General features: G+C 42.1%; 1 protein-coding gene across 1 annotated transcript in view; it reads left to right on the top strand.

Annotated features, from left to right (window-relative positions):
• The first annotated feature begins 13,598 nt into the window (after window positions 1–13,598).
• DDX6 (DEAD-box helicase 6) overlaps window positions 13,599–24,174 on the top strand; it is a 53,126-nt gene continuing 42,550 nt past the window's right edge. Inside the window, exons 1-2 of the mRNA XM_089678611.1 lie at window positions 13,599–13,819; window positions 23,558–24,028. Of these exons, the coding sequence (XP_089534737.1) occupies window positions 23,832–24,028 (197 nt within the window). The 5' untranslated portion in view covers window positions 13,599–13,819; window positions 23,558–23,831. The remainder of the gene's footprint in view (window positions 13,820–23,557; window positions 24,029–24,174) is intronic.

Here is a 24,174-nt window from a genome sequence, read left to right as displayed (position 1 = left end):
AATAGATCCCCCCGCAACAATGGACCCCCCACAACAAAATACCACCCTGGCAACAATAGATCCACCCTAGGAATGATAGACCCACCAGCAGCAACAACAGATCTCCCAGCAGCCAGCAACAATAGACTTCTCCCAGCAACATAAGACTCTGACAGCAACAATAGACCCCCATGCAAAAATAGATTCCCACCAGTGACAATAGATCCCCCAGCAGCCAGCATCAACAGACCCTCCAGCAAACCCAGGGGCGGACTGACAACTCATGGGGCCCCCGGGCCATAGGGGATCATGGGGCCCCTGTGCCCTTGCCCAAACTCAAAAAAGCCTATGAAAAAGGTACCAGGGGCATCTCATGGGGCCCCCTGCTGACCCCGGATCCTCGGGCAGTGCTCGAGTTTCCAAATGGTCAGTCCGCCCCTGAGCAAACCTTAGTACCCCTTGCCATTACATACATTCAGTGCTGGAGGTGCCGGAACTTCGTTCCTCCATGTTCTCGCTGAAAAAAAGCCCTGATGCTCCAGAATTGTGGTTAAAATATAAACTTACCACATATGCTAATTGATAAAAATTAGGCCTATTATGCAATAACAGGAAAGTGTTATATAAAACAAAGCAACAATTTGGACATTGATGTGCTAGGTGAAGATGACACCTATACAAGAAATAAAGGAGAAACCATGCTGGGCTGCAGGAAGGCGTTGTCTGGAGCAGGGATAGATCAAAGTAAATTCTGAAAAAAAAATGTCGGTCTCCCTGCAAAGTAATGGCATAATGTGTGCGTATGCATCACATACTAGCACATTATGAACGACTTATCTGTAAGACGAAGTCCTCCAGCGGCACATTGTCACAGCTGACAGGGCTTTCATCTTCATCCGGTTTTCCTTCTGGGTTTGTGGGCTCCAGCCACTGGAATGGTCGAGCCACGATGACTTCTGTGCAACTGTGACACCCGCGGCTGCAATCAGCAGCGCAGGTAGGGCGGTTGCGCGAAATGCAAAATCACGTATATATACGTGATTTTGCACAGCGGTGCCACCCTGCCGCAGCATATCTACTGTGGCTGGTCGGCAAGTGGTTAAAGCTGTATTAAACCTAAAAACGAACATTTATTATATTGCAGCTTACCAATTCTTAGGTGTCTTGGCTGCATTCATTTTCTGTTTTAGGCTTTCTTTCATTTATTTCCACCTGGTGATCCTACTAGTAAGTCTGTTATTTTTCAACAGAATAAGCTTTCTTGTAGATGTAGTATTTAGGGGTTTGAGACAAACCATTTACCACTGACAGGGGTGATTACAATAATCAACTTTTATTTATTTATGCAAAACGTTTATCCAAAAAGAAAAAAAACTGTTGCTGTAGCTGCTTATAAAGTATTAGCAGGAGTTTGGCTTCAATTTGTTAGTGTATCTAAATCTGCTAGTTCATCTAACACTCCCCTCTCTCACCTCCCGAGAATGACAATTCTGCTGTCCAAAGGTGTCTCTGTTGCTCCTTCAGTGGGGACACTCTAATATATGAAGTATGTTACAGGCGAGATCACCAGGTGAAAACAGTGTGAAAAAAGCTTAAAAAAAAAGAAAACTATGCAGTCTCCACATCTAATGATTGGTAAACTGCAATATATTACATTTTTGGTTTTGGGTTTGATATAGCTTTATTCCTTCTTTGTGTTAGCATATCCACACATTTCTTCTTCTTTAACAATGTATTCATTTATGAAGTATAAACTTTGAGTGCTTGTTAATTTGCTTCATTTAAGAACAACCTATTAAATTTACAGGAAATTAAAGATTTATATGTATTCAATTCACATGTCTACTCTTGATAATATTTTTTTTCCATGAAGATTGAATAATTTGCACACTAATAAAATGTTTCTAATAAGAGTTGTATAAAGAGCACAGAAAATACAGAATTTTAAAACTAAACTCTAGAAAAAATGCATAATACACAAATATAAACACTTAAAAGGGCACTATTTTACCTGCCAAAAGATTTCTGTCTATCCAGTTCTGAGATTACACAGCTCTGCAACACAGCACACCCCTGTCTATAAGAGAAGGCAAATTTGTATTTTCATTTCATTTTCTGTCCTGTAGACGCAATAGGAAGGAAAAGGAAATCTCTCCAAAGTGAGGGAAAGTCTCTATTTGACTGGTATTTCCAATGGAACACTTCTGCTCAGTTTCTATTATTTTGATAACTCATAATTTTGGATTTCACATCTTTTTTAGTCCCCTAAACTAAGAATTCCTAAAATATCTCCCTAAAAGGGGACATAGACAGTAATAAAAACATGGCAGGGGTTGTAATGATTTCTCATACATTCCAAAACAAAAAAAAATGTTTGGCTTTAAATAAAGCAGAAGTAAAGTCTCATTTTCAATTTTCTTTGTAATGGCAGAATACTGTAAATCCGCCCATATATAGATTGAAATTCCAAACAAATTTTTTTTAGAAAACTGGAAATTTTGTGCGTTTTGTACTGCCATTGATTTAGAAATTCAACCAACCCAGCCTCCAATTTTCCCTCATGTTGCTACACAAAAGAATTTTTGTGGCCACAAATTTTCTTTTCTTTCCAGGTCACAGCTTTATATTTCTTGCACGATTCTCCCATCATTGATTCTAAATTTGTACCTTTTTCAAAAAATTTCCATCATGCCCGATCACTCAAATTCAATGGTCACACGAAAATCGGCCGTTTCTGTGACTCACTAATGGTGTGAAATTCGAAGAAAAATTCTTAGAAAAGATTTTCGAAAGAAAATTCTTTCGGAATTTGACCCGTGTATGGCCAGCCTAATATTGTATGTAATACTAAATAATAACCAATAGTAGTGCAGGCCATAGACGGGTCGAACATCGTCTGATTTTTCGAACGATAAATGAAAAATCAGTAGTTCGTTTGTTCGGCCAATGTTACCACCAACGATTAAAAAAATCATTCGACTAAATCATAAAGTTCACCCCATAACTTCTGTCCCTTGCAGGTCACAGTTCATGCGCAGATTTTTTATCGTTAAAACGATCGTCCGATTTGGCCATCATTGCTGGGAAAATCGTCCGATCGTCCAAATCGGCCGCAAATTTCCCAACATAACCAATAATCTGAAAGTGCAAAATACATGAAAAACGGCCGAAGAACTAATCCACTAACGGTATGAAAATCGGCCAATTTTTCTTTCGGCCGAAATATCGGACGATTAACGACCCATCTATGGCCTGCATAGCCCAATGCCCCAAATTTGGGCGAATGATCACTATTACAAGTACCTTCAGGTGTAACAATCACTAGTGATTACTGGTGGGATGATGACAGACCACCTGTGAGCTCCGAAAGCACCACCTTTACCCAGAGGGAGGATTATCCTTGGCCAGGATCATATCCTACTCCTAAAGGGGACCTCTACTGATTTTTTTAATGCGTATTTCCATTACGCATCTGGTGAGTGCGTATTCTTACCATACTGTTTTGGAGCACCGTCACTGGATCTTTATTGCTGCTATTTTCACCTAGACCTGCACAGACTGTCACTTAAGGAATGTTTTTGCTTATTTTACATTTTGCATATCTCTATATATATATATGGACTAATATATTTATTACTATTAGCGCTGCACTTATTTATTTATTACATTATTGTTGAGGTTTTTATATTGGTTACCTTTAGTGCTACAGCTGCTACTTTTAGAGCGCTCACTTTTTTTATTTTACTTTGATCACTATAGCAATTAGGAAAAATTGCTCATATTACCCTGCTTAAATGTAAAAAGTGTGAATATTTGGTTTATGATATTACCCAATTATTACCACTCCATCCAGTACAGGTCATGTTGTCACAGTAACTTGATTCTAAGGCTCCATGCACATTGCCTGAAAAGAACGTTGCTCCTAGAAGAGATTAGAGTTTTGCCTATAGAAGCAACTAATATTATCCTATGTGTCCATGCACATTAAGTAGCCTAGAGGTGTTTTTTTAACCCCTTGATGCCGATCGCACGAAAATATGCAGTCTCTTGGCGTCTGGCCCTTGAAGCCGAGTGGCTGCATATTTGCGTGCAACAAAAAAAATACATATCTGCTGAGAGCGCACGCCCTGCGCGCCCCCAGCACTTTTGTCCCCTACTCCCTGGAAGGGCCTGATCTCCCCTTTCGATCAGGACCTTTTCCAATCATTTGACCGGCGTGACGGCGAATCAAGGCGGTCATATGACCCTAAAGAGGTTAAGTTCAATGTTTAGAGACACAAAAAAAACTTTCTGTTTTGTATTCTATTAGATCTTTTTTTGGCAGAAAACTAGCATTTTCTTTCCCTGCCAAACGCACTAGCATTTTTTTAAGCAGTTTGCATGGAGCCCTAAAGGATATCAGCAGCAGGAATTCTCGGTTGGAATTTTCACTTGAAATTCTTAGTGTAGAATCATATGTCTACACTACACCAACCTTTTTCAGCCAGGGTGCCTGGGCACCCCAAGGTGCCTTTAGGTTTCTTTAGGTGTGCCTTGGCAAAATTCCCACAAATTTCTCAAAAAATATATACAAGCCAGCAGGTGGATTAAGCCTGCCTTTTAGACAAAAAGGTTTTCATTGTTCACCCTTTAAACCTTCCATCCGCCAGTGTCCTAACAACCAATGATGTCATTGATAAGGATGTGCCTGTATAGCATCCTTCTTTACCTCTCCCCTGCCCCTCTCTATCAGCACTGGGGAGTGAGGGAGAAAAACATTGCAATACTAGTCAGCACCAGTGTGCAAAGGTGTATTTGCTTTGGAAGAACAAATCATGTTGGGTGTCCTACTTGTGTGGATATTGCACCGTTATGTACGGTGTACTTGGACAAGAGCTGAGAGACTGAGCCTTGTGAGGACCTGCTTGTGAGGACTGAGCCAGGACTGGGACCAGATTCCAAAGGCCAACAGACCACTAAGGTTCCTGGAGTGGATTCACTGTGTATCTGGAGGGGTGAGAAGAACAACTGTGCTTATCCCATCACTGTCCACAGTTTTTAATGACAGTTGGAGACTGCCATAAATACCTAGCATCCATTTGTCTTGTCTCCCCAAGGTTTGCTCCCAGCCTGTAATTAAAGAGACGGTAACACAAGCACCACTATACAAACGGGCCCCAATGATAGCTGACTTAAATTTGTTAACCATGCCGCAGTTACTTTGCAACCATCCTGTGGGGTACCCCTCTCAGGAGCATATACTCCCACCTACCCACCTACTCTTAGGGGTGTATCACAGAGTGCAATAAGGGCACCTTTGACTAGTTATTACCAAACGTTACATAGGGACTTTTCTTTGTGATATTTATACTTCTTATGGTTATGCTGTTCTTCATTACTGTGCAAGCCAGTTTAATTTGGGTTAGCCTTATTATTTAGGTCAATTATTATTGTTGAGGCAAGTATTCCCATCAGTTAGTCTAACACACTATAACATATTGTCTGACCTGTTTATTGGTTTGTGCATTGTGTTTATCTTGCCTTGCCATAATAACCATTGTAACACACTGCACTGTTACTGATTGCAGGATATTAATTAACCACAAGATGGCAGTGTTCTGTAAGTAAGGTTTCACAGACTTTAATACAGCAAAGCAAAACATTGTTGAACTTGTGTGTTGATAGCAGGACTTCTGTACCCAGACAAGCTGGAACAGACTACTTTTCCCAGAAGAACTGGCAAAGGAGCATATATAATCAAAAGCACAGGAACTTCCTGGGGGGGAAGGAAGGAGACTGTGAGAGGGTGAGGATGAGTGAGAGAAGCTAGTGCGGGACTCAGAGGACGTAGGCCAGAGTTGCTCACAGCAGAGAAGCAGACGAGTTTACTGTGTAGGCAGGTGGATTGTGGTTTCGTCATCATTATTGCTTCTTCCTGAGAGGGATTAAGAGAACAAGGGGGCCCCCCAACCAAGAGACCTTCCTTCACTCTGCTAGGATTACAGACCGGGTGAGAGGGTTCCATAACCCAGGCTGTCAGAAGTTACAAGTGATTCTGTTGTTTTCAGTTGCTTCAGTTCAGTACACATTTCAGCACAGTTTGCCACTCAAGAGGCACAGACTTCCTAGCTCATTTCGTATTGCAGCCTACTGTTTCAGTGTCTCCCCATTGCTCTGAACGCAGGACTCTTGCTACTGCACATGTGTCTTGCAAGAAGGAATACTATATTTATCTCATGTCAAACCTCCTGCAGCTGTAAAGGAACTTTCTTCATCAAGCTAATTCACCTACTATAGGGATTCGGTTCTACTTGAGTCTACTCTCACCACTATTTTAACTTTAACAATTCTTTCATTCCTCTTCTTTGTTAAAGGGACCTTTCCCCAGTTTTTCTTACCATCAGTTTAGGAAGAGCTTCTCTTACTACTGTACCCTTTTTAGGAGATTTTGTTTCCAGCCAAAGAGGATTTCAGCTCTAATGTGCACCATCTAGGGCCCCATCAAGTGCGCAGAAGAATCTATTTATTTACCTAGGAGGGGATGTTATTACATGCAAATTTATCTTGTGAGTTAAATTCTGTTTCTAGTCATTGAGAATCCACAAGTGAGTTAGCCCAATATTTCTTTATAATCTATTGCAGCTAACTTTGGGAAAGAAAAAATTGAAGTGCTGTGATTAATGTATAAACTCTGGTCCTGCAGGACAATTAGATTTATTTTAAGTGTTACTAAACCCAGAACCCTGCATTCACTATATCTGGTCTCCCACAGTACAGAGAACATGGAAGTGCAATTATTGTACTAAATATAAACTGCTAAATACCTTTTCTCATCAGCAGTTAGAGCAGTCTTGTGACTTCAGCTGAGCACTGGTTAAAGCTTGTAGGAGTTTTCTTTCTGCTCTAGAAGGATGCAGAACCCCTGACCTCTGTCTGGACAGTACTGATTGGCCCTGTGCTGATCACATGCACTCTCCCAAGAAAAAAAAACCCTCTCTAGCAATACACACTAAACTGAGCATGTGCATAAGGGCTACGGGTTCAGTCTTGCTTATCAGGAAATAAGACATGGACATTTAAACAAAAGGAGGGGCAGAGAAGAAAGGACTAAACAGCCTTTTTGCACGATGCAGAGGATTAACCCCTTAGGTTCCACAGTGAGTATAACAAGCATGCTTTACTGCATATACAGACTGATTTTACTGTTGTGGGTTTAGTAACACTTTAAAGTGGTACTGTATATGTTCTTTTTCTAGAGTGTTTATATATGTACACACCTACCATTGTTTCTTTTGTGTTTGCATTACTTTTACTGTAACTATACAATGCAATACAATCGGAGCATTTGTTCACTTTAAACTGTGTGATTATTTTGTGTTTCACAGCCAGGGGGTTCTCCTGGTCAAGAATATACAATGTTGTCAGCAGGGATTGTGCTCCAAATAAGGCTCAGAGTGAACAGGGGACCCATAATACTCAGCAGCTCTTAAGGGGGTAGCGCTACACCATCAAGCAGTCTGTGGCCTATTTTCTGCATGTTAATATAGTGTGGTAGCATACTAACACTTAATTGATACATGTGTATGCAACCTTAAAAATATATACAACCAAGTGTGTCAGAGAGGACAGGTTGTTTCACAGGGTTGTGACAGAACAGAGAACCTATCATACCAAGCAGCTCCAGTGGGGATAAGTGCTACATAGGCTTTAGACCAGCCATTCTCAACTAGGGTTCCTCCAGCGGTTGCGTGGGGGTTCCTTGAGTTGTGGCTGATTGATCTCCCACTTGACCATGTCTGTATTTTCCTTGGGCCAACGCCACTTTAAATAGCCAGTGGCATGACACTATTGATCTTTTAAACTGGAAGGGTGGAATTCTCACCACCACTGTAAGGGGGGTATTCTTCTCATTGACCACCAATATAAAGAGCATTTTTCTTTATCAGTTGTGGCACCCTACCATTGGGTCTTATGATTGGTGCATATTAGAACCTAGAATTAGGCAAGCTCCAACAGGAGCGATGTTTGGAAGATCTTGTTTCTGCCCTTCCTGTATGGCTCTCTTTGCTTTCCGCAGTCTCTGTTTTTATTTCACTGCTGCTTGAAAAATGTACGTGAGCAAGGTATGGTTCAAGAGGTTATGCTCTTCCATCATTTTTATATGAGTGGGTAAGGTACTTAGGGTGTATATGCTCACCATACCCTCCTAGGGAGATCACCCTGGGATTGGATAGGCTTTTGATTATATCACTCGGTAACCATGTCAGATCTAAAACAATCCTCAAAAACTCTGCCTGCAAAAGAAAGACGGTAAATACGTCTTACGCAGTTTCTCTGCTGAATGCGGATCAAATCAAGAGAAATCTTCTGGGGGATTCCAAGAGCTGTGCTTACTGCGCTCTGAAAAGCAATCCATGATGGATAGCTTTTCAGAGGGTGAAATAGCAGTGGCTGACAGGCGTTCAGAAGGCGCTATGGTCATCTCCCAGGACCTGTCAAGCTCTGCAGCCCAAGTTAAAAGACTCTGTAGCCCATGTTTTCACACAAAGCAGCCTGAGTTAGAGTATGGATGGGCAGCAGACCTCTGTTTTCACCACTGCCTGTGTGAAGGAGCCATTAGGGTTCAATTACCATTAACTGTTCCTGTGCGTTTCAGCAACTGCCTGTAGTGTTGCTGTGGATTTCTGCTATGCCTGATGGCATCTGCTATGTGACATGTCTGAGTCATTATAATTGCCTTGTATGCTGAAAAGCTGCTTTTTCTTACTGGTGCATAATAACTAAACAGTAGTGTATTTACGTAGGAAACCACTGGGCAGGGCAGTGCAATTTTGGATTGGGTTATAAAATGGCCAAAGGTGAACCTGAACCTTACAGTACATCCTTCAACTACTGACTAATGTCATAGTTGTCTCTGAATAAACTGACCTCACATATCCTAACTACTATGAGATGTCTGATGGAAATGGAAAATAGACAAACACTTCACCCCTGGACCTTGCCCAAACTAGAACTCCTTAGCCGTACCAAAGAGATACAAAGTATGGAGCATCTGTCCGCTATGTTACATGATGCCCTTAAGAAACATAACAAGACTTGGGACCCAGATAACTACCACACTATAATACTATCATGTCCCTCATGACTTTTTCTTCCATTGGTTCATTCAAGGTGCATTGTTCTGTCTTAGGCCCCTTTCACATGAGCGGTCCAATTGGGTCTGTCAGTCCGTTTTTCAGCCTGACCCGATCAGTGCCTCTATTCCCCTCTGTGGAGCGGTGGATGTAAACAGACCTCTGATCCGATCTGGCAAAAACAAGGGGAAGGTGATCCATTCCTTTCTGTCTGGACAAATTGGATCGGAAAACAGTCGGGTGTAAATAAACAGCCAGTCCGTTTACATCCGACTGCCCACAGAGCAGAGAGGGCTGTGTCCATGTCCGCTCTGCAGAAGCTGAGCGGACATGGACCTGTCATCCGCCCACTCTGCTCTGATCAGCAGGGGTTCAGTGGACAGGGGATGTGAAAAATGGATCCGCCCCGTGTGAAAGGGGCCCTAATATATCATGTATGGGTTATTATGTTCCTGTCTGTCTTCATTCTGCCTGTTATATAAATAAAACAAACAATTTTAAAGAAGTCTCATTACCAAAAATGTTCTTTTCATTATACCCCCCCAGGTACCATTCAAATCGATCCATTGGTAATATCGTGTATAAGAATGTAACTTCATGAACGTACCGTGCTTTGATACCCTTCTTATATTTTTCTGTACTGTTTTGTACTTATTTGTACTATTGTATTGAAGAATGAAAAATACAAAAACTTAATAAAAACGAATGGAAAACAAATCAATCCATTGGTTGCTAAGTAGTGTGGTCAGACAGTTTTCCCCATCTGGGTCCAATTAGGTTCTTCAGACTGAACACAATTAGTTTTGTTCCATGTAAAAGGGCCTTAGGGTGTAGCATAAAAAAAGTCCCATTCTCTAACCCTCCACCTTCAAACCCTGCCCCCCTACTTACATGGGTTCTTCTCTCCCCAGCACTCTGTATTATTTTGAATTTGGTGTGGCTATGTCTGTCCCCACAGCCATGTCCTCCATTCACAGGGATCTGTAAATGTAGGACTACAAGTCCCATCTGTCACTGTTGCAAAAGGATTCACAGATCTCAACAGAGCAAAATTCCGGGGAAGTCACCACACCTGAAGTCTGTTGATTGCTTCCTCCATAACAATAAGGCTGGCCATACACTATACAATTTTCTTGAGATTTTTGGTTTAGATTTACCAAAAACCATATAATAGGAGGTCAAACCTAACAACACTTTCAATTGTATCCAATTAGGCAAGCTCTTGCACTACATAGTTGAAGGTAAATCTAAAGGAAATTGGGCAGAAATTGAACAGAAAATTGTATAGTGTATGACCAGCCTTAGTCTCTATCTCTATATGGACCTGGGGAAAAATCTGCAGGACCCTGTGCATTGAACCCGTGATCCACTGACAATGGTTGCAAATTCTCTGCAGGCTCCAAGAAAATAAATTAAAGAGGTGTTACACCCAAAAACAAATATGTAACATACTGCAGCCTATCAGTCCTTAAAGTGGAAGAAATTCCCAATTCTAACTAGTCTTAAAAATGCTTCCTCCCGTCTCCCCATCTGTCCTGTGTATTTGTGTACTTACCTATTTTTAATGTACTCTGGTCATGTGATCCTGCAGGTCCGGTCCAGTGAGCAGTTGACAATGGCTGGGAATTCTAGGAGCTGCAACATCACCCAGAAGCTCCCATGGCTACGCCATAGTCGGCACTCCCTCCTCTTCCCTGCAGCAGTCACTCAATGAAACAGGGGAGTCATTAGCTGAGGGATCACATGGCTGGACCAGAATGGATTCAAAATAGATAAGTGCACAGATGTTTTTTATACAGGTAAGACAGAATAGATAGGAAGAGGGGGAGGGAAAATTTTAAGAATAATTTAACTTAGGTTTTTTTACACTTTAAGGCAGAACTAAACCACCCTATATTTTACAGTCAAGGAAGCCACCATCTTAGCCTCTGTTTGATTGGCAGTTGCCATGATGCTGCACATGTGATCAGTTATGAAGCCAGCCGTTTGATGACTTGACAGTTCAGATGGGAACTGTAACAGTTATCATTCACCGCATGCCTTGAATGTAACTGATTTGAAAAAATGCTAAATTAATAGGTTTTGTTCCACTATGCGGTAACTGCATTTTTTTTCTTTATTCTGATGATCCAGCAAATATATCTGTGATTTTTCAGTTTTCTTTAACAGCCTTAAGCTAGTCATAGATGGATCGAATTTGTCCAGTTCAGCAGGGACTGGTAGACTTTGATCCACCTATATCTGGGTGCTGCTTGAGAGTGGATCAGTAGATTGACTGCTCACAAATGGGCTTGGTAGAAAACTTAAGTTCGAACAGTGGTGCAGCCAAAAAAATAAATTAATCAGCACCTGCATTCTCCTAGATATAGATGGTCTCTCTAAATAAATAAACCCAGCAGCTGCTAATAGGTGTAATCCTTGTGCCACCGAAAATTAAATGAAAAACGGAAATGGATAGCAGCACTACAATGACCTAAAATGTGTCCAAATTTTACAAATATTCAAAAAAAAGTTTAAAACTGATATAATATGCAAATATATATCTGCAAGCCTGTGCAAAGTGCAAATTGTGTAAACTTTACATTTTCACATAAAAGACTAATTTTATGTAAGCTGAGTCATTCCAAACATGTAAACACACACTAAAATTATAAAAATGTCCATAATTCTGTGCAAATGATGTGAAAGGTGCAGAAAACATCTAATCTTGTGCAAAAACCCACTTCAGTGCTCCAGTGCTGGTGATTCACTCATGATTCACTCACCAAAGCAATCTGACCCCTTAACAAAAAAAAGATCATTGTAAGAACTCCATTCCTCTCTCCATCTCAATTTGCTCCACACTCTAAAGCACTTTAAAATATCCTCTCCTGCTGCATCCACCAGCAGCCCAGGAGAATCATCAGAGTGGATAAAAAAATTAATCTGTCCCGATCCAGAGAGTGCATATAAAAGACGGTGCCACTGCTTCACAATCACTATGGAGCCAATGTGCGTTCCACCCCAGAGTGGAAGTGACATTACATTCAGTGGCCCTGTCCCTACATGTTTCATACTCCTCGACGTCTTTAGGAAGCGTATATATTTTTGCACACTTCATCAGTTTTGTATTTTTTTAATTATATATATATTTTTTTTACATTATCCATTTACCCTTTTAGTTTAGCTGCAGCCAAGAGGCTACAGTGTTGATCAGTGTATTCTGACAGCAGAGGAGTCCAACTGACTCCTCCAATGTTAGAATACAATGTCCCAGCAGGAAGGTTTCCCGCATCCAACAAAAAAAGCATGCTCTACCGCAGATTACCTGGGAGACTGGCAACCAGTACTCTGGCCCAAATGCCTTCAAAAGGTAGCAATAATCCTCTGATACAATGAAGCTGGCTACTCCACAACACCCATTGGAACAATTCTTTATTGGCTACATAGCAGGATACAATAGTAAACCTTTTGTGTACTGCTCTCCCCACAGCCTGCCCTAATACTCTCCTAAGCCCCCTCTTGATCCAGCGATGTGCACGGTAACCTTGGCCATCCCAGGTCTCTCTCTCCTCGTTGGCTGAGACACAGCAACGGGAGCCATTGGCTCCCACTGCTGTCATTCACAGCTAGTGAGCCAATGAGGAGAAAGTGGGGGCGGGGCTGAACTGCGGCTGTGTCTTACGGATGCAGAGAGCGGCGCTCAGGAGCGAGCACACACCAGTGCCCCATAGCAAGCTGCTTGCTATTGGGGGCACTGGTCAAGGGGGAGGAGTCAGCACCAGTGGGGGACCCAAGAGGATTGGGGCTGCTCTGTGTAAAACCATTACACAGAGCACGTAATTATCACAGGTTTATGTTTTTAAAGAAAAACCATGAAGCTTTACTATCACTTTAAGCTTTCTGTACTCCTATTGGCTCTAAGGCGACATTCACATGGCCGGTTAGGTGTGGCCACTGGATTCCTGTGGCAAGAATTGGCTGCTTCTAGTGGCTGGAATGATGGGAATATTGGCACACACAGAGTGCATAGGTGCAGATATAGGTGGATTCTGAATCTGGGAGCACCAGATGTCCACTGGCTCCCACAGATCTCCCTAACTGCCACTGATTGCTCGCCCTGCTCATTCCAGCCCTAAGAATGTGCTGGTTTTTGCCACAAAAATCTGGTGGCCTCCTGTAACCGGCCATGTGAAACAACAACACAGCTCTGCCTCACATGCACGCTGATGGCTCACTCTTTATTACGTCTATATATTATACATGTAAAAAATATAGAGGAGAGGCGTACTGCTCCTCCCGTGACTGCACACATCACAGGTACTCCGCCATTATAAGCCCCTCCTCTCTTTCCCCGGCACTTTCCCGTGTTGTAAACAAACACAGCGCCCTACACAGCGGAACTGTCTACTGCCGCATATAGTTCGCGGACTGATCCGCCCCATCATATAGTCAGAGCAGTGATCCGCCCCTCATATAGTCCGCGGAGTGATCCTCTCTCCTTTCATACACACACGCACAGCCCCGTTCCCCGGCGGAGGGATTCACACGCGCAGCGTAGGGAGGGTTTAAAGGAGGAAGGAAGCCATTTTGGACCTTCGACTAAGGAAAACGCGAGGCTTGAAAACAGACATTACATATATCTAATAGGGAGCGAACTAGAGATCTGCGGAGATACACACGACTTTACGACACGGAAGAAGAACAGAATACGGCGGCGTCGACGATTTGAAGTCCGATCCATTAGGGTGCGTGTGGTGGTGAGGGGAGGGGGGGGTGAACGGTGAGTCCTCGGTGGAGGGAGCTCCCCGGCCCGGTGGAGGAGGGGTGAGGCGGCTCGGCCTCAGGGGGTACACCGTGTTTCCTCTGTTGGGGCCCCGGAATGGTGTGCAGTGCGGAGCGCGGTTGGGATTGGCTGTGATGTGACGTGTAATGGGGTCATGGCTGGCTTTGTGAGGCCTACTACTCCTACTACGTCATGGAGGATGGGAGGCCGCTCGGCCGGGTTGGAGGCCTCAGTCTTCCTGGTCTTGTCTTCAGTACCCATACTGAGGAGGAGATCGTACAGGAACCTCGGTGTCATGTAAGGGGCACCACACACCGTACAATCTGATCGTACAGCTGCCCAAACTGGAATGTGAGGACCTGACCAGACTATCCAGTCAGACAGGCACTTCTACTACATAGCTGTGGGATCTACTAAGGATTGTACAATCAGATTGTGTGTGTGTGTGGAGGTGTCACACGGGTGGGTTCTGTGTGATCATCTGGGTGTTCGCTCTCAGATCCTCTCCTGATCAGAGCGGATGGGCTGATGACACATCTGTGTCTCCTCAGTTTATGTAAAGAAAACACAGCTCTGCCGTAAGGGTGACAGGGATTGGCTGGTCTCTGCTGTCCGTTTACACCCGACCTCCAATCTGCCTAAATGGAAGAGGATGGATTCCCTTCTGTGTTTTTTATTTTGTGGACTAGATTGGGCCCCAGAGCTAGGCGGGAGTAAACAAGACACAAAACCGGCTTCACCTCCTTGTCCATAGGGGTCAGTGGACCCTCCGATCATCTTCACCTGAGAACTGACAGGCCGACCTAATCGGATCATAGAATGGAGTCTAATGTGGTCACCCCAGGCAACACTAGACCAACCTGCAACCTGTGTGTGGTTCCTGCACTGTGTTCAAAATGCACTGCACTTGTGATCTGCAGTGGGTGTCAGTGCAATGTTACTGAGCCCAGTGTGTTTACCTACACCGGGTCACATGATACCAAACCACCATGCAATCCACACAGGTGATCTGTTTATTTCATCAGGCCAGTCAGTTTACATCCCAAACAAAAACTGAGTTTGTCCATTCTATTAAAAAAATGTTGAATGCGGATGTAAACAGATGATTATCTGGTTACTTCTGTTTTTCCATAGAGATGCATTGATTTCTGTTTTTCATCCATCAGTGGATGAATGAAAAATGTACAAATGGAATGGCCATGTGAAAGGGGCTTTATATTGCTTTAGGTGCCACTCAAGTAGAGGTGAAATGGAGTGCAGGCTTAGCCTGATACTGATCCAGGGGGCTAGTAAATGTAAAGAGGGAAGGATCGCTGTTACCTTGACTAGCCCAGGTAAGTAAGGAGCAGCTTCCAGCTCGTCTATGGCTGCTCCTTATCATTTTACCTGGCCTTGTTGGGAGCAGCCATGATCCTTTCCTGTTTACAATGTAATCCTGTTGCAGTGTTTCGGAAAGGAGTGCATGCACTGCTTTTGGTGTGTTTTGAGTTTATTCAAAATGAATGGGCTCAAATCGCACTGCACTAAATCACTTGAATTGCACAGGAACACACTGCGCATTCCTATGCCATTCACAATGAACCAAAAATATAAAGGTGAACTAACACACCCCCTCACTGTACTTGCCTCTTGGGCTGCTAAGCAGTCATCACCCCCACATCAGGTCCAGCAGTCCTGGGATTTGAAATCCCCACTCTGTGCAGCACTTCTATGACAGATCAGAGTGATTCTGATTGGTCAGTGCTGCCACAGATTATGCTGATCTGTCCTGTAAGAACTGCAGAGTAGAGTGAGAATTTCAACTCTGGACCAGCTGCATGAGCACAGACAGCTCAGCATCCCTGGAGGTAAATACAACAGGATCCAGAGATGGGGAGGGTGTACAGTGTTTACCTTTCCTTTTTTTTTTTTTCTGGAAAGATGAGCTAACTTAAAGGCTTCCCATACATTGTACAGACACATTTGTGGTGGCCACATACTTGGATTATTTTATTCCTAATCTCTTCCAATATTGGCCTGTAGTCGATAACCCCTTCGATCGATGTGCTACACACAAAGTCATGGATTTGGACTAGTAAAGCAGAATTTCACCTATAACTTAAAAAATGTTCTTTAGCAAGGAAGGATTCTACATTAATAAATTAGTATGCTGTAAATTGCCTCCAGCATTGTTCCTGTTTCTTCTTGCCGGAGGCTCCTGTTTTGCTGAAGCCCAGAGCCCCTGCGAAACAGTAAATCTTTAGGTTGTCTGCAGATCGGCCTCTGCATTGTCTGCAATGCCAAAAAAGAGCAACTGAGCATGTGCAGAGCAGGGTGAGACTACTACTGAATTGTAACCAGTATAGGCACTTTTAATGGTTTACATAGCTTTACCTGCTAAAGGGGCCAGCATGAAGTGATCTAGCAGGACTTAATTCTCTTTCTAAAGTTCCAATTATGTTTGAAATTTGCTGTAGAAGTTGTCAATCACACTGGAAATCACTAGAAGACTTTACTACTCCAGTAATCTCCCCTTGGTTCTGTGTCCTGTATCAAGAGGCTGCATTGTCAACACAGGAGGTTGGCTACTCGGCACAGGGCACCATTCAGAGAATGCTCTGAATTTTCTCAGTGAATGCAAGGCATTCTGATTGGATGAGGTGGAGAGTGATGTCACCACTTTGCTTCTCCACCTTGTCCAATCTGAACAGTTTGCATTCATTAAGTAAACAAAAAGCAATCTTTGAATGATTGCCGTGTTCAGCAACCAAATTTGTTTACAGTGCAGCAGGGAAGCCACAGGACTTGGAAGAGAATGGAGGTCACTGAAATAGTGAGATCTACTACAGTGACCTCCATTTTCTAGAGGGATTCCACTGTATGACATACACATAGGTAAACTGGTCCAAGCAGTAGCAGTGTGTAAATATCCATACTAGGAGTTCTTGTTTAAATCTAGAAGACTACCTAGAAAAAAAATGAACCTGGCCCTCTGCAGGTTAAAGCAGATCTCCAGTCGTTGTGCACTAAAAAAGTCGGCAGCCGCAAATACTGTAGCTGACTTTTAGTGTAAGGACATTTACCTGTCCATGGATCCAGCGCTGTCCTCACTTGAGCCGACTCTTCAATTGGCTTTGGGTCCAGGAGCCAGCATCTTAACTAACGTCACAGCCAGTTCCCCACTGTGCATGTGCGAGCAACACTGCGCTTTCTGAATGGTCTTCTGGGACTTGTGATGTGTCCCAGAAGGCTGTGGGGGAAGGGGTTCTCCCCATTCCCAAAGTGCCAGAAAATATGCAGAAGTTTTGCTTTAATACCATAATGTGATGGTATGCACCACATACGAGCACATTATAAACAAACCCTCCAGTGGTGCTATCACTGCTGCAATGGCTTACTTTGCCTGGACGTCCTGCTTTGCGCTCTCCTCTGGTCTTTTGAATGGCCAGGCTGCAATGTAGCTTCTGTACGTGTGCACTGGAGTCTCAACACAACTGCATTGACTGCACTGTCAGCCCTGAATGCGGTGTATGCAATGATGTATTCAGCAGGAGCTGACTTAAATATCTCCTTAATGGCACAGGTTTAGGAGATATTCACAGTACCTACAGACTTATCAGGTTAGGTAAATATTCGAGATCTGAGTGTACTATTAAGCAATTCATTCTTCAGATGTTGGTATAAAAATGACTACTCCTGCTACACTTTACAGAGATTTTACTGGCTGTGGTTTGAATAAATTGGCCTGATTTTCTAATGTAACTCACCGCTTTCGTCAGTGTTTTTTAGATGTTTTGTAAATGATTGCTGGATGTGATGCTCTTTAAACAAGTATTCACTTGGTAAGATTAAAAATGCCTTTTTCCACTAGGCCGCAGTGCTGTAAATAGTAAGGCATGGCCTGTTGGGTACAAAACCGCTTTAGCAGCTGCTGAAATCGCTCAGTATTAATACAACGAAAATGGCTTCTAACAGCCTTCCAGTGAAAACTGCCTCCACTTTGAATGAAGCGAGTACACTCCAACAGCCAAAGGCATACGGCCTCATGCACACTGAAGGGTTTTTTTTTTTTTCTTTAACCACTTGCCGTCCAGCCGCTGTATATAAATGGCCGGACGGTGGCAGTCCAGGGGCGGGTTGCCGTTCATAAACGGTGCTCGCCTTTATGGACTGTGCTCGTTCCCTGGGAGCAGAATAGTAAGCCAGATGTCACTTCTGACGACATTGCTTACTACGTGTGAAATCTGTGAATGATCAGAGGTCACATGGTACAAGGTTATTCACAACAACCTTGTTCCATGTGACAAGCTGTGACCAATCACAGCTCACACAGTAGTTCTCAATGGCTGCAAGAATGCAGCTAGAGAGAAAGAGAAATGATTGCTTTTACAGCCTTTATGGGTGTAAAAGCAATCCGTGTTAAAAAAAAAAAAAAACATTACCCCCCACAAGTAGTACAGTTTCACCATGGTGACACTGTACTGCTAAGGTGACAGTATGTAAAAAAACTATAAAAAATAAAATAAAAATGTAAATTTTTTTAAAGTGTAATTTTTGGTTCTAAACTAATTCGGGTTATTTTTTTTTTTCTAAAAAGATAACTGAATACATTTTGAGCAAGATTTATGAAGAAAGATTATTTATTTGCAAAATTTTATAAGAAAAACACACACTTTTCATAATTTTTGGACTTTTTCATTTATCATCATATAGCAAAAAAGATAAAAATCCCAGTGTTGAATAAATACCACCAAAATAAAGCTTTATCTGTCTCAAAAAAATGCTGAAAAATTCATATGGGTACAGTGTTTCATGACTGCGCAATTGTCATTTAAAGTGTGATAGCGCTGAAAGCTGAAAATTGGCCTGAACAGGAAGGGGGTGAAAGTGTCCGGACTTTAACTGGTTAACTTAGAAGCCTTCTCCTGGCAGCAGAGTTTTGGCTAAACAATGCCTGAGATTTGTAAAAGTGTATAATGTTTACATGCATTTACACCTCAAGCATTTGGGTGTTCACTTCATTGGGCAGAATAAATCTGTCCATTGAAATAAATGCTCAAGCGCTAAACGCACCTTGTATTTACACACTTTAAGCGTGTCAATTGTTTTTTTTTTTTCTTTTTCTGCTAAAACGCTGCTGCTCTAGGACGCACTGGCAGTGGGTTTTTTCCTGCCACAAAATGAGAACAGCCTGTGTGCATGGATACATAGGATGACATGCAGGGGCGTTCAAAGGCAGTAAATGCTTGATGTGCCTAAAGGTAGTTTCAAATAATGCCCAGTGTGTGAGGCCTTAGTCTTGAAGCTATGCGCTTGACTGTTCAGCTTCATCTCAGGGAAAAGGGTAATGATCTGCAAGGAAAATGTAGTAGACATGTAGTTTTCTCAGTGATCAGTTGCTGGAAATGTTTGTTTTACAATAGTCTGTTCTCTAGGCCAGTGGTCTCCAAACTGTGGCCCAAGGACCAGATGCGGCCTTTTGCTTGCTTTTATCTGGCCTTTGGGGCACTTTCATCCACTGATACTAACAATGGGGCATAATTCCTCCCCACACTGACACCAATGATGGGACAATTCCTCCCTCTGACACCAACAATGGGGCCCAATGACTCAATCAGTTGAGCCCAGTGACCTTCCTGATGAGGCGTAATTCCTCTGACACCAAAGATGGGGCATTGTTTTTGTTTTTTTTTTTCCCCCCCACTGACATCAGGACCTTTTCTATTCCCAATGGCAATGGTCTAGCCCCCTAACAGCTGAAGCACCATAAACTGGCTGTTTGTCTAGGAAGTTTGGAGACCCCTGCTCTAGGCTATGCAAGCATAGGGATCTTTATTGTAAGCCACATGAGTGTAATGTTTCAAACCTATTGGAATCTAGTGAATAGAACGGTTTTAAAAATAAGGCTCTTTATCCTGGTGTGTTGGCTTTGAATTGAGCCAGTGGTAAAAGGAAATGCTTGAATGTGGCACATATTTAGAGTTTCTGTTGCAGTATTTAGCTAGATCTAAGCCAGACCACTAAAATTGGATCTAGTGTGCCTTCCAGGTTTGACATGTGGAAGTATATGGTGTTTACCTCTTGCTCCCAGGATGTCTCACTGTAACTTAGAGACTCCATTTGCTCCTATGTTACTCTGTTCAGTCCAGCAGAGCAGGATAGGAGAAAAAGGGACGTATCTGCAACTAGACAGAGGGAAAGCTAAGGGAACCTTTTACCTCACAAGGACAAAGAATAGGATAAGCAGCTGTAAACCCTTTACTGTGTGTTTTCCAAAGTATTACCTTTTTAATATACTTTTCATGTGTTCATTCTTTGTTACATCTCAGTGCTGCTAATCTCTGCAGCTATTTCTATCTTCATGCAGGTACTCCGGTGTGATTGTATTTAGGAGTGGGTTTCCTGATGGTGACCACTGTGGGCTGTGACCATGTCTCCATTGGAAGCTGCTGTGACGATGCAGGAGCATTGTTGGGAGATGGGAACTATTTAACACAGTATGAGATCCTACAGCAAACGTTTTATTGCATCTTACAGATTCTTAGATGTGGCTGCACCGGTTTTCTTAGTCTTTTTCTCTTCACCTGGTGATCCAACCAGTGAGTCTTTTTCAACACAAGCTGTCCTGCAAATGAAGCAGTTTAGAGTGTTGAGACAAACCATTTGCCACAGATTGGTGCTTCGTGATCGACCTTTATTCATAATAATGTAGAACCTGTCGTGTAGATAACACTGTATTAGATTCTTTCCCAAGGTCCTAGAAGTGATGTTTACACGTTGCTTCTGGGTCAGCAAAAAGGAGGGGGATAGCAGAGCTTGGCTGCCTCCCCTCTACCTGCTGGTATCCACCATGCTTGTCAGATGTACATTCACTCTCCTGTGGCTACAGCCTCCGGGAGTGTGTAAAGTCTCTTGCTGTCAGGTCTGTATGATGTACAGAACTGGCAGTGAAAGGGTTAAATATACCAGGTGTCTTAAATATCAACTAGGTGCCAGTCTGAGGGTGAACACATTTTGGTATATATATTATGGAAAAATACAATATAATCTCCACACTTTTTGTTTTTTTTTTATTTAGCATGTTTAAAAAGGGTGTGTTTATGAGCAGCTATTCTAAAATTGCAGTCTGGAACCTAATGTTATGCGTTAAGCTGCCTGTAGACAACAGGTGACGATGACTGTTTAGAGGGTAGGGCAGATACCTGCTGAAAGGCCATGTGGTGGACATCTAGTGAACATGTTAGCAAATTTGCTCTGTCCTGTTTTCCGTTGCAGTAAGCTGAGTACACAGCATTTTCTGCACCCTTCCTCACTTCATTCGCAAACATTTCCTCTGGTTGTTCCTGGTGCTGGCGGTTGGTATGATCAGACCTGTATGGTCGACTTCACAATTACCTTCAGTGAATATCCACTATTCTAACAGCTGAATGTCAATTTTGTTAGGACCTCCTGTGATACCATGACTCTTTAGTTACTGTTTGGTAGTACATGGCTTGCTGTTATCTTAGGCAAAGTCTTAAAAGAGATAAGCATGCTATTGTATAAATGTTGACTTGTCTTATATGCTGTTTGCAAATTTGACTAGGTAAGGCCACTAAACCTTGGGTTAATCTGTACTATGATTGAGTTGAACCACTTAACTGCGTTATAGCCGAATGATGGCTGTGAAAAAAAACTGAAAGGATTAATCTACACCGTTGATCGGGGCACTAATTATCTGTGCAGCCCCAAAAGTGCCTCAGTGCTGGCTCATCGGTGCAGCTTCATCAATGCACATCAGTGAAGGAGAAAAAACTACCTGTTTGCTAAATTTTATAATGAAAACAAAACATTTTTTTTCTTTCAATTTTTGGTCTTTGTTTATAGTGCAAAAAAAAACTGGTGCTTAAATACCACCAAAAGAAAGCTTGTTTGAAGTAAATTATAGAAATGTCATATGGGTACAGTGTTGCATGTCTGTGTAGTTGTCATTCAAAGTACAACAGCGCTGAAAATTGGCATGGGCAGGGAGGGGGGTAAAGTGGTTTGGCAAGTGGTTAAAGGGATCTGTTGTGATCTGCTTTATTTTAATACATGTTGGATTTGTCATTTACACTTTTACTAGAATATGGACAAGGCATTTAGTTTTTCAAATAAAGCTTATTACAGGTTACATCTGTTACTAGATTTACAGATCATTTAAGGGTTTCTGTAAGCAAACTTATCTTTTAAAGAGTCTGATAAAAATGTCTTTCTGAAATGACAAAGTATTAAAAACTGTTTTCACAGTAACATAGATAAGGTCTTCTGTAGTTCATAGATCTGAAAATAGTTGGCAGAGGCAGAGAACACAGGAAGTTACTGGTGCAGATTTTTTTCTGGCAGGATCAAGAAGTATTTTTTTTTTGTTAAAACCATTGAAACGCCTCTTTCAGTGGTGTATTTAATCAAAAGAAAGCAGAAGGGAAGTCTACTTTAAGTGGACCTGAACTCACAAATTAAAGATTTTCTGTGTTATAGGGAATATTTGGAAACATTACTTGTGCCTAAATGTAACCCCCCAAAATTGTACCCTTTGGTCTTAAATTCCTCTTTCAGCCATGATTCACACTGATGCGGTGTGGAATTTGCATCGGTTTCTGTGCGGTTTCTGAATCGCATCATAATCGCACCCCATTCATGTGAACTGCTGCTGGTGTGTGTTTTAAGTTAATACCCTGAAATCTGTTCTCAAAATGTAGTGTGGTGTGCAAAATCAAATCGCATCAGTATGAAGACCCATGCAATCGGTTTGTGGTGCGGACAAAGAGTGCTCACTATTTTGATGTGGATGCAGTGTGATTGAGTCATAAATGTATGGCTCAAATTCCACCGCACAGAAATCACATGTGATTTGCACCGGAATGCAGTGTGGTTCCTGTGCTAATGGCATACGATGTGCCGCACTGCATCAGTGTCTTCCAGGGTTGAAAACAAACAGCAGTGCACTTCTTACTATGAGTAGATGTATACTTGTATAAGATCTGTATAGCACTGCTGCCTCTGGACTCCTGGTGGTCTTAGGCTGGCCATAGACAAGTCAAAAACAAAACAACCTGCCGAAAAAAAATCTAGCATGTTGGATCAGGCACTTTTGATTGCAGCATGAAAACTGGCTGGCACACTGAGATACAAATGAACTGACAATCTACAATCCGAAATATTTGAATTTACACTTTTCTACGGCCCGCTTTAGGTTTTGAGTTAGTATGTGTGTCCCTCCAACCGTACACTGCAAACTAATATGAACATGGCCCTACTAACCCTCTTGTGTTGTAACCATACGGTCTTTTTATTTTGTACAGTATTGCACAAACGGTGCTATAAAAATCCTGTATTAGAATCATGTCACTACTTCACCTGCTTATTCTTGCTAGTAGCTCTGACATTAGGAAGTAAAACTGCATCTACAACTATGACTGCTTTCCCGCAGCAGAGCAAGGCATTGTAAGTCAGTAATAGGGGAAAGATCAGCTGCAGGGACAACACTGGCAATACTAGTCCTTTTGCCCCTTGTTTGCCTCCTTTTTTTTTTTTTTTTTTTTTTTTTTTTTACTTCAGGAGTTCAGTCCCTCTGAAAAAGCTGGAAAACAAGAAAAGGGTACAGAGCACTTGGCTGCAAAGGGAAAAGACAAATTGTTTAATTTCTTGCTGCTTAAGGTTTTTCTAAGGGTTTGTAACAATTCTTTGGTTTTTCTTTTAGGTTGAAATCGTTGAACAAAAGTGAATTTCATCAATGTCCGAGGGCTTTTTTTATAAAGTTGATTTGGTGCATCAGAACAAGTGATTTCATAGTTCAAAGACTTTTAAGAAGAACAAGCACTTGTTTTAAGTTGCATTAAGGACTCATTTACTGAGCAAGACATTATCTCTTCATTTGAAGAGTCCTATAAACTATTAGTCTCTGTACTGACTTTCAGAACTTGTGAAGCTGAAAGAAACTTGCAAAGGGACACTATTAAAAAACAAAAAACAAAATGAGCACCACAAGAACAGAGAACCCTGTTTTAATGGGTCTGTCCAGTCAGAATGGGCAGTTGAGGGGCCCAGTGAAACAAAGCCCAGGGCCTGGAAATGGGGGAACACAGACACAGCAAATAAACCAGCTGAAAAATGCCAGCACAATCAATAATGGAAGTCAGCAGCAAGCACAGAGTATGGGCAGTGGTATTAAGTAAGTTTTTTTTGTGTTTTTTTTTCTACTTATATCTGTACTGTTCTCAAGGTGGATTCATTAAATTGCACGTCAGTTTTTTTAACCTATGTTATACATAACATTTTACCAGTAAAATCACACGCATATATGCAAAAGAATGAAAA

The sequence above is a fragment of the Staurois parvus genome, unplaced genomic scaffold (assembly GCF_062004578.1).
Source record: "Staurois parvus isolate SC_StPar_1 unplaced genomic scaffold, SC_StPar_1.0 ptg000207l, whole genome shotgun sequence".
NCBI classification, from domain to species: Eukaryota; Metazoa; Chordata; class Amphibia; order Anura; family Ranidae; genus Staurois; species Staurois parvus.
This window is presented reverse-complemented; position numbering and strand designations above follow the sequence as displayed.